Source organism: Phoenix dactylifera, chromosome 1, assembly GCF_009389715.1.
Source record: "Phoenix dactylifera cultivar Barhee BC4 chromosome 1, palm_55x_up_171113_PBpolish2nd_filt_p, whole genome shotgun sequence".
In the NCBI taxonomy this organism is placed as follows: domain Eukaryota; kingdom Viridiplantae; phylum Streptophyta; class Magnoliopsida; order Arecales; family Arecaceae; genus Phoenix; species Phoenix dactylifera.
The window spans coordinates 29,866,088-29,876,766 of NC_052392.1; the positions used below are offsets into that span (position 1 = coordinate 29,866,088).

At 38.1% G+C, this 10,679-nt stretch overlaps 1 protein-coding gene across 2 annotated transcripts; it reads left to right on the forward strand.

Moving 5' to 3' along the window:
• The first annotated feature begins 5,386 nt into the window (after nucleotides 1–5,386).
• LOC120112353 (L-type lectin-domain containing receptor kinase IX.1-like) lies at nucleotides 5,387–8,802 on the forward strand. Of its 2 annotated transcripts, XR_005513855.1 has the most exons (3): nucleotides 5,387–7,238; nucleotides 7,576–7,667; nucleotides 7,980–8,204. XR_005513855.1 is itself a non-coding variant. In XM_039131448.1 (2 exons), exons 1-2 carry the CDS (start codon nucleotides 5,612–5,614, stop codon nucleotides 8,432–8,434), a joined length of 2,082 nt encoding a protein of 693 aa, XP_038987376.1. In that variant the 5' UTR covers nucleotides 5,408–5,611; the 3' UTR covers nucleotides 8,435–8,802. The 2 variants fall into 2 exon arrangements, 1 of the variants encoding a protein (XP_038987376.1); XM_039131448.1 differs by lacking the exon at nucleotides 7,576–7,667 and having other exon boundaries at nucleotides 5,408–7,238; nucleotides 7,980–8,802.
• Nucleotides 8,803–10,679: the final 1,877 nt, after the last annotated feature.

The window sequence follows — 10,679 nt, forward strand, 5'->3', positions numbered from 1 at the left end:
GACTGACACATCTTATGTATGCTCAATGCAGAGGGTGATTGATCTCACAATCACTTGTGTGGAGACACTAATACAAAGATGTGGGTGCTCATTAGAGAAATGAGTTCACTGAATTGACCTACAAAGAGAAATCTTATGAGGTCTTACTTACATGTCAAAAGATGATTCTCTTAGTGGGAGTTGTGCAACTAATCATTTGACCTGAGATCACCATTGTATCTTGTACACATAAATCCATTTTAGTTTCTACTCATTCATGACAATAAGTTATGTACGAGGTCTTCTGGATATGGTGGAATGTGTACGAAGGTTATGAGTAGGTCAACAAGAAATTAATCACTTCTAGTAAGAGAAGATCGCATCCTATTTATTCTAATCATATGATAATTCAGGAAGCCTTTGATCAAAGCACAATGAAAATTAGAAAGAGTTTCTAATGTTTCATTATTCGAATTATCATTAGAAGATTGAGAAATATTTGAATATGAAATTAAGTTTGACATATATTCATACTCATATACATATTCGGGATGCAGTTTGATTAAAGGATTGAATTGCACGGTAACTTGCCACTGAAGGGTATTTTTGGTATTTATATCAAATTCCATATTTTTCGGATAGACATGACACATTGCTAGATGTCAATCTTGTCTTATAGGTTTGATCGAATTAAAGAGTTTAATTAATTCGATCACCAATTAGAAAGGATTCTAATTGTTAAGTTCGGGTTCGTGCAGTTTGGACTTAAATCGATTAGAAGAGTTCTAATCAAGTTGGGTCAACTCGCACTCACACCTATTGCTGGCTAAGTATGGAACCCAATGGGTCATACACAAGAAAACTTATTAAGGATCTAATTGGATTAGATCATGTTTGCAAGATAGACATCCTAGCAGGTGTTGTAAACCCTTAGCTCTTGATTCGAATTAGATTCGAATCCGATTCTTAATTGATCTAATTTGATTAGATCATGTTCTAATATGGGTTAGCCAAGAGTTGGCACCTAATTGGCTTGGTTTGAGTCTAATTGGATTAGATTTAATAAATCATTCAATCTAGACTGTTAGATCTTGATCTACCGTTGGATGAAGACATAATGGAGAGTTGGTTTAACCCAATTGGATTGGGTTAGAGGATGGCTACCATAATTGACCATTGGATCTTAATCCCACCATTGGATGAAGACATAATGGGTCAAGTGAATGGCACCTTGCATTAGAGCCCTTGGATCATCATCATGAAAGATCAAGAGGTGAGGCGTGATGGACATGTGATTAGCATGTGATGTTGACTTGGTCAAAATATGGCACCACATGAAAGGACATATCATTTGATACACCTCCTCACTTGATCTACGCCTCCTCTTATTTGATATGGCCCTTTAGATGATGCCCTTTCATGAGAGGATGTGTGGATGGGATGCATCCCTTAGAGATGCATCCCTACACTTATTATAAATAGGCTAGCACTCCATGGGTTTCATCATTCCAACTCCACCTCACTCCTCTCTTCTTTCTTTCTTACATTAGTTTCTTTCTTTCTAGCATTGCTTCTAGTGTGTTCTAAGCCAAGACAATGTGGTCTTCTTTAGGACAAAAGGATTAGAAGTGATTTTAGAAGGTTAAAGAAAAATAGAAAGAAAGGAAAGCAAGCTATTAGAGTTCTTTAGAAGAATTCTGCATTAAGGATCAAGTCTTTGGAGCTTAAGACTTAAATCAAGTTTTCGTGTGGATCAACGTTGGAGGGTGAACACTTAGGCACCTAGTGGAAATTCTGCACATTGGATTAGCGTTAGAGGTATTCTTCTATTTTTGATAAAATCATATTATTTGATTGCTTCCATTAAGGTGATCTTGGCTTATAAGGGTTTTATGTTAAGGAATTTTATCAAGAAATTTTTAAAATTCCTAGCTTCCTTCCGCTGCACATTATAGCATCCTAGAACCCTTCATCCAGGATGCTTCTTATAACTTTAGCAGGAACTTTTGCTTACCATTCTTCATAAAATGAGTGGTCCTGCTTTCTCTCATGGCAACCTTGGAAACCGATTGAGGTAAGTTTCCATCTATATCCATTATTAACTAGTGGATGGGATGAGTCCCCACGTTTTAATTTAAAAAAATATATAAAGAAGCACCTAGCAATCCCCTTCTTTTAGTACCAATATTAATTTTTTTAATATAATAAAGAGTATTTGTATTACAGATAGAACTTAGCAAAGTTTAACTATCAAATTAGAATTTAAGAGATATACTTTAGGTTACATAGTATATGGTTGGAATGAAAAGGTTCTATTTTGCTTGATTAGACAAGTAAAAGATCCTCTTGGGTATAGATAATTTGAACCAAAGAACGAGATATGTAATTTTATATTTAAGCATGACAAGTATTAAACAGTAAACATTTCTTTCAATACAATCAACAATTGTAGCATGAACTAATTCATCTCTAAAATCCATAGATCAACTTGTCATATGGAAAAAGTTGCTTAGCTCTTTCCATCAATATTGCAACGGAAAGTGATTAACTATTAGGAATGCTGTGATGCATAAGTAGGAATTGAGACTTGTAATATTCAGTGCAACGATTCCCTAAGAAAGATCCTTCTACGAAGTCTCATGTTATATACATAATAAGAGAAATAGATAGAGAGAGAGAGAGAGGATTGAGAATTTTGCATACTGTTTCATTTTGGTACTATAGGGACCTTGTGGTGCTTAGATTTTTTCACTTTCTAAGAGAGTTAGGAGTTTGAGTCATTTGAGTTTGTATCTGGGGCTAATACTTGAGTTTTTTTTTATAATGGGAATTACATTATTAGCTTATAACTGAAGCTCCTCTTAAAGGCTGAGTCAGTGGCCAAATGGCGCCACTTTCATGGTAGGAAAAGTTAGGATTTAGAAGTAGAACCCCAGCTTAGGCCCATCCAAGCTTGGCCTTGTAATCAAATTGATATTATACAATATTATACTTACACAAAATTGATAGGGCCTTTATCTTGGCTGAGATGCCAATTTATTTGTAACAATGCCTCGTGTATATGTGAAATATCAGCTCTTTTTATCTTGAAGGGTATAAAATATCAAGCAAGATATCTGAGAATACTGATACAAAAGACCATATTTTAATGGTACCCATGTATCAGGGTCGTTAACTTACGGAGATGATTCTTTTGTATATCCCTCTCTACCAATCGATTCTGGGTCATACGTCCAATTGTTCTTTCCAGTTAATTCATTTCCATGCAGCATTGCCCATCTATTTGGGGCACTTAATCATACCTCATTTGCCAATCATTCCTAGCTAGGTCTATTTTTGATGTTCTACAAGCTTTCTCAAATATAAGAAATCTTAGAATCCATGGTAAACACCACTATTTGTTTCATTTTCCAAATTACCAGAATTCTCTTGGTTGAATCAGAACAACACTAAAAAGCATCAAAACCAATCATTTTATTGATATGAAATATTATCAAACTTGAGCAAACACTGAAGAATCCAGTGAATTATTCTTAAAATATTGCAGGATTTTTTATTTTTCAATTTCTAAAGAGGAGGTCACTAAAAAAGAAGGCTCAATTACCAGATTTCTAGGTCTGAATTCAAGAGCATTTCACAAACCCCTTTGCATAACTGGACAGAAAGAGCAAAAGAAAGATTTCATTGTATGAATCCATTAACTGCATGTCGAAGCCCGATGTCAAGAAGAAGAAGAAGAAAATGGCAAACTGGAAAAAATAAAGTAATGATGGATATGATTTATTTGTAATTAACATTATAACTTCATTTGGGCATGTCGATTACGTCCCTGGTAGTTGTAGTTTGCATCAGTGGACAGAAAGAAACAAAATAAAAATTTCATAGGTCGATAGGATCAAATGCTTTCATGCGTGTCTTTTCTGATCTGTTTTTCTGTGAATGTTCCGTGCCTTCTTTTTTTTTTTCTAATTAATTTGCTTGGCTACGTGGAAGCTCATCGACCATCAAAGAAAAAGCAGCATATAAAGAGACCAATTGAATCTGTAAGACTGCTTTAGAATCGTATGAAGAGACCATTTGAGAAGCCACCAAGAAACCGCAGGGCATTGCCTTGTCGCTCGTAAGAGGGCGGCCGGCCTCTTGGTTCGCCACTTGGGCATCTTCCTTTTTTTTTTTCTCTTTTTAATTATTCATGATAGCTTTGCATTTGGATAATCACAACTGCTCATTTCTATTATCAGTTCCATTTATCGAGTGCTCATCTCAATGCATCGCTATAGAAACAAATCTTTTGCCCCAGCAACCAAGCCATTTGTTGCATAATTATCTTTCTTTTAGAAAAGCTCCACGATGTACATCACTAAATCCTATGCCATTCATAAAATAAATCACCAAATAGCCCATCAAACAAGCATGGCTCTCTGCAATTCATAATGTATGGATGATGAAGACTAGCAAGTTTCTTGATGCTTCGTGAATAAACTAGTCATCCTTTTTATTTTTCTGGTCAGAAGTCCTTAGTCCTATTCATCCATTGGTCTTGTGACTCTTCTGTGCTTCCCGGTGCCCTCATGTGTGATGCACATAAGGCCCTAGTTAGGTGGCTAAGCCAGTCAAGTGGACTGGGCCAGTCCAGGGTCTCACACATCGGTCTTGTGACTCTTCTGTTCTTAAATATAAAATTTTGTTAACAAATTGATCTTGGAAAAAAGAATTAGTGATCTCTCTTTACAATTGCCGGCTCTCTAATGTACAGGCGTTGTGTGCTAGCAATTTTGGAAAAATTCATGTGTAAGGTCATGCCATCCATTTGGCCTGCAACTTAGTCATCTGCTGTTGTTTATAAAAATCTATACGAAAATGTTTTATTATTTTTCTTTTGAGTAGCGAAGGGAGGATTCACTAAAAGTAAATTTTACAAATCCAAAGAAAGTCCAAATGCGCTTTTTCAAGTCTTGAACGTGATGCTTGGGCATTGTTCAGTCTTTTTTTTTCAATAAATAAATAACTTATACGACTTTCCCATTGCTCTCTTCGACAATATGTGTTACATTATTTAATGCTTATATATCTTCCTAGGAGATTATTATGTTCTTTAAGCATTGCTTATTTTAGACGAATCTAATTAAATATATAAGTAGTTGGGTAAGCTTTCTATGTATTAGACTTGTTTAAAATTTTTGGATGTGTTTGTGGAGATAATAAAGCCCGACCCAACATTAAATATTAAATCTTTGATTAAAAAAAAATTATTGAGCTGGTTAATGAGCGGTGCCGGAAAGCAGCATTCTATATTCTATTTTGACAAGTTGGCAAGCTTGGTAGATCCTATTTGTGCCCTCTTGCGATTGGCCCGCCATGTTTGACCATTTTTGGGGCCACAAATGCGCATATGCTTGCAAGACTGGCACCTTCCAAGTTGTGGCATGGAAAAATTGTATCGTCGCAAGACTGGCTCCCTCCAAGTTGCAATTAGACAAGACGTGCAAGGAAAACTATCTGACACTAAGCAGACCTGTCCCCTTCAAGTGGCTAATTCCCAACTAACAATTTCTTGACGAAGCTACAGCTCCCGTGTCTTTCTACCACTCAAGAAATCTAGCTTGGCGAGCCTCCTATCCTTCCCAAGCAAATGGCTCTCTGCAAGTCTGGTTCTCTCCACATCTTAGTTCTCCTCCTCTTTCAGTTGTTATCCATCGGGATCCCCCTTGCAAGCCCACTCTCCTTCAACTTCACTGGCAATAAACTGGACAAACCGAACATAAACTTCACTGGCGATGCCTACTTTAACGGCAGCAACGTCGAACTGACCAAGAACCAGGCGGGGGCTTCCCTTCAATCTAGCGTTGGAAGCGCCACATATTTCCAACCGGTGCATCTCTGGGACAAAGCTTCAAGAACGCTTGCCAACTTCACAACAAATTTCAGATTCTCTATCAACGGCTTCGGACAAATTGTAAGTGCCGATGGGCTTGCCTTCTTCCTCTCACCCTTCCCTTTTGTGACTCCAGCGAACTCATCCGGTGGGGGTCTTGGACTATTTATAAATCCTGGCAATAATGTAGCGGAGAATGATGTGGTGGCTATCGAATTTGATAGCTTCAGGAACCATCTGTTCAACGATACGAGCGCCAACCATGTGGGCATCGACATTTGGTCGATCGTTTCCAAAAAACAAGTGGACTTGAATGCTAGCATCAGAGAGAATGTGCAATTCATTGCATCCGTTAGTTACGATGCTGTGACTCAAAATTTGAGCGTCTTCCTCAGTAATGCTTCAGATCCTCAGAGGAATTGGAGCCTGTTTTATGTTGTGGACTTGAGGGAATACCTGCCGGAGAACGTAGCCATTGGTTTGTCAGCTTCCACCGGGACCCGTTACGAGTCGCATAGCATCTATTCCTGGGATTTCAATTCCTCCAATTTGGGTCCTCAGGATCTTGCTCCCAGCCCTGGACCTAGTCCAACTAATGAAACTTTCGAAGCCAAGAAGAAGAGTAAGATGAGCCTAGTGGTGGGGCTTGCTGTCGGTATTGCGATCTTGCTATGTGGGTTGGGTTTGTTGTGGTCCGCAGTATGGCGTAAGAGGGCCAGGGGAGGGATGGAAGCACAAGAACAAGAAGAAGAAGAAGAAGAAGAGATGGCTCTTGAATTGTCCCTCAATAATGCATTCGAGAGAGGTGGCGGCCCTAGGAAATTTTCTTATACTGCACTCGCGATTGCAACCAGAAATTTTGTTCGGGAGGCAAAGCTTGGGGAAGGAGGTTTCGGGGAGGTTTACATGGGAGTGTTGGATGATACGAAGCAAGAAGTGGCAATCAAGAGGATTTCTAGAGATTCTAAGCAAGGGAAGAAGGAGTATATATCGGAAGTCACGATTATAAGCCGGCTGCGGCATCGCAATCTTGTACAACTCATCGGCTACTGCCATCAAAAAGGGGATTTGTTGCTTGTCTATGAGTACATGTCGAACAAAAGCCTCGATCGCCATCTAGACAGCGACGAGCGATTGCTTACATGGCCAGAGAGGTACGAGATCGCATCCGGGTTGGCCTCGGCACTGCTCTATCTTCATGAAGAGTGGGAGCAGTGCGTGGTCCATAGAGATGTCAAGCCGAGCAACGTGATGTTGGATTCAGGGTTCAATGCTAAACTCGGTGACTTTGGGCTCGCAAGGCTTGTAGATCATGACAGTAACATGCAAACAACGGTTATGGCTGGGACGAGGGGATACATCGCACCTGAATATGCTACGACAGGTAAGTAATATTATAATTCTAGCTGCAATTGAAGGCTCTGATCTGAATGAATGCATTTCTGATGGAAACTATAGAAATAGATCTTATTTATGCTAGGTAGAGCTGAATTGCTGACTGTTGGTTGGCCTAGACCAAGGAAAATGCTCTTTGAGCCCATGGCAACCCTGCAGTCTAGGCCTACCATGTGTAATCATCAGCTCTGCAAAAAGATAGGGTGAAAGACCAATCACTGCTATCCTAATTTTATCAATAGCCAGGCTTGATTTTGGCTCACAAAGAATCTAGTCTGATTTGCATAGAATTTTGCGACTAATCTTTTCTCCCTTGGTATTTGAAGGAAACTAAAACCCCTCTATGTGCGGATGTGCCTTATAGGAAGTTAAATTCAGATGAAGTTTTGTTTTGTGACTGATGTCCTTTTGGCCACAGGTAAATTCCTACCCACAAATATATGCCTGGAAAAATTAGGTTAACCAAGTTTCTTCGGTCAAGCTTGTCTAACCCAATAGTAAATTGGTCCAACCTATACAAAAGCCACCCTGGAGGCTTACTCCATCAACGATTGTACCCAAGAATAAACCCAAGCCAGCCAAGCTCGATATGAACACAAACATGTCAATATCCAGTATGGACCATAGTTGACTTGTTTAGTTGGGTCTGCATTGTTTAATTAACTTGAAATTATCAGTGATAAATATAAATTCATTTTTGCTAATCGAAATGCATCATACTATTTTACAGGAAAAGCTAGCAAAGAATCAGATGTATACAGCTTTGGAGTTGTTGTGCTAGAAATTGCATGTGGTAGAAAACCAATTGATTTAAAAGAGAAGCAAGACAAGGTGAATTTGGTTGAGTGGGTTTGGGAGCTTTATGGAAAAAACATGTGTTTTACGGCAGTGGATAAAAGGTTAAAGATGGAATTCGATGAGAAACAAATGGAACGCTTCATGATTGTAGGGTTGTGGTGTGCCCATCCAGATTACAACCTGAGACCGACAATAAGACAAGCAATTAACGTTCTCAAATTTGATGCTCCACTGCCCGATCTGCCACCCAAGATGCCTGTAGCAATGTATTTTCCTCCAATGGATATTTCTAACTTCATCTCCGCATCATCATCATCCGGCGGACCTTCAGTTAGTAGCTACTCTTCAAGCTCCAACTCAAACATTCGCAGAAGTTATTTTGAGTAAGAAATTGAAACAGGTTTTAAAGATTGAGCTTTTTTTTTCTAGGAGGTTTGATATATTATGTTTATCATGTAACATGGTGAGGAAATTGCTTCTTAGTGCTATCATGTGTTCTTTACTATCAATTTTCCAAACTTTGTGATGCTTTTTACCCAATTTACTGCTCAAGATGCCTATTCATCTTTAATTAGCACTGTTGGCGGTGCTTCATGCAAAAGATATGTTAAACTATGCTATGGACGATCGTCGACATCTCAATGTAAGTCCATTATTTTTTTCCTCTGTATAATGCTGAGAAGTATATATAATCACTATGCTGACATTTGTTTTCACAGGAAACATATATGTCTGCATATGTTACATGTGTTCAAGCATGTGTGGCCAACAACTATGTAATCACTAAAACTATTGCTAAAGAGAAGCAAAGGCAAAAGAAATATTGTACTTGTGTCTCCTTTAACCAAGCACATGATTGAATGGTAAAAATTAATGCAGTGTTTTTTATATATGCCTTGATTAATTTTGTATTCCCTACATCTCAATAACAAATCATATGACACATACTGGCAAGTCATCTCTGGATATAAAATCTAGGTTTGAAGCACCTCATGTCGTTGATCGAGAAATTTTTTCCTTGAGCTCACAAAAATATATGTACTAAATCTCAAATAAATGACCCAAGAATTGGTTGATCTTCATCCGTATCGTCACCTGAATCCATGTATTTTTCACTAGATCATCAACTCCTGGGCATACTTCTGAGAATTTGTAATAACAAGTAGATACATGAAAGCTTAAACTTGATATTTCTGAACAATTCTTCTTCATGCATCGTCAGGCTTCCCATCCCATGTTTCAGAAACTATTCCTTGTTCACCTCCTAAAACTCATAGATACTACATTACCTTATAAGCTTTAATCCATTTTTCCCCAAAAAGGTTTTATTGTTTGTTCGCGTAGTCGATCTACCATCATCATTAGAAACGCAGCAGAGACTGCCTTGAAGTCTTGAAGAGGATAACATTAGAAAGAAAATAACTTGTCTGCGATGAATTCTTTACTCTGTTATCTATTTTAGGAATTTCTGAATAGTTCTGTGAGCAGAGGTTGCCTCAGATTTTAATGGTATGAAGGATTTTATGCAGAAATGAGTTGGTTGAAGATTTGTTTCTCAAGAAGCTTATTGTGTTCCTCTCATGTCAAATTTGCCAACGTAGTGCTAGAATGAGATGATCCAAACCCATATTACAAATAGACTGAAACTATTACTGTACCCACTTTGCGATCGCTTCTGCCTCTGTAAATATTCATTCTATTAATAAAGTTGGGGGAAGTGACTCACTTCCTCCAATTTCTCTCAAACAAATATATATTTTATAAATTTACACAGAATCTATAGTAAAATTGTTAGGATCCGTACAGGCGTGTGTTTAGTCTCACATTAGTTATTCGTTTGATAAATTTTGAGTACTTATACAGGATCAAAAATCCAAATAATACCTTATGGCTAACTATTTTAGGTGAGGTCCTACATTGTTACAAATGGTATCAGAGCGAACCCAACCCATAACCTATGTGAACTAGGGGACACTGCAGCACCGATCCATTGGAGCTGACTACGGGCCGATCATAGTATTTGTGATTAGATTTGAATGAATTTGAACCCTTAGCCTGACAAGAATGTTAAGACTTAAATGGAGAAAGTATGTGAGGACCGTGTGGGCGTGTATTTAGTTCCATATCAGTTATTTGCTGGGTAGATCTTGGATACTTATACAGGATTAAGAAACTCAAATAATACCTTCCGACTAATTATTTTGGATGAGGTTCTGGGTTGTTAGAAAAATAGTCCTATTTTGATGGTTTGAACAATAGAAATAGATGCCGGAGATAATAAAGGCCAATCAAGTCATTGCAACTCTTCGTAAAGGTTATCCGAGGAAAATAAATGGGCTCATGGTGTGTTCTTTGTTCAGTTATCCGCTGTAGGAGGTGTTCGTACTTGTATTACAGTACCATCTGCTGATGAGACTCTACGTAAGCTAAATAAATTAGAGTTGATGCCCAAAGATATGCAACTCGACCTTATGGTTGCCTACTAATTTTCAATGCTCAGCTGTACTCCAGCCAAACACTTCTTAGCAACTGTGGAGGGAGGTTGGTACATGAACCATCAGGCGAAGGAGTAGTGCACGTACACGGGGGTAGATATTTATTAATTTGACAATTATACAGTTTTCCGTAATCT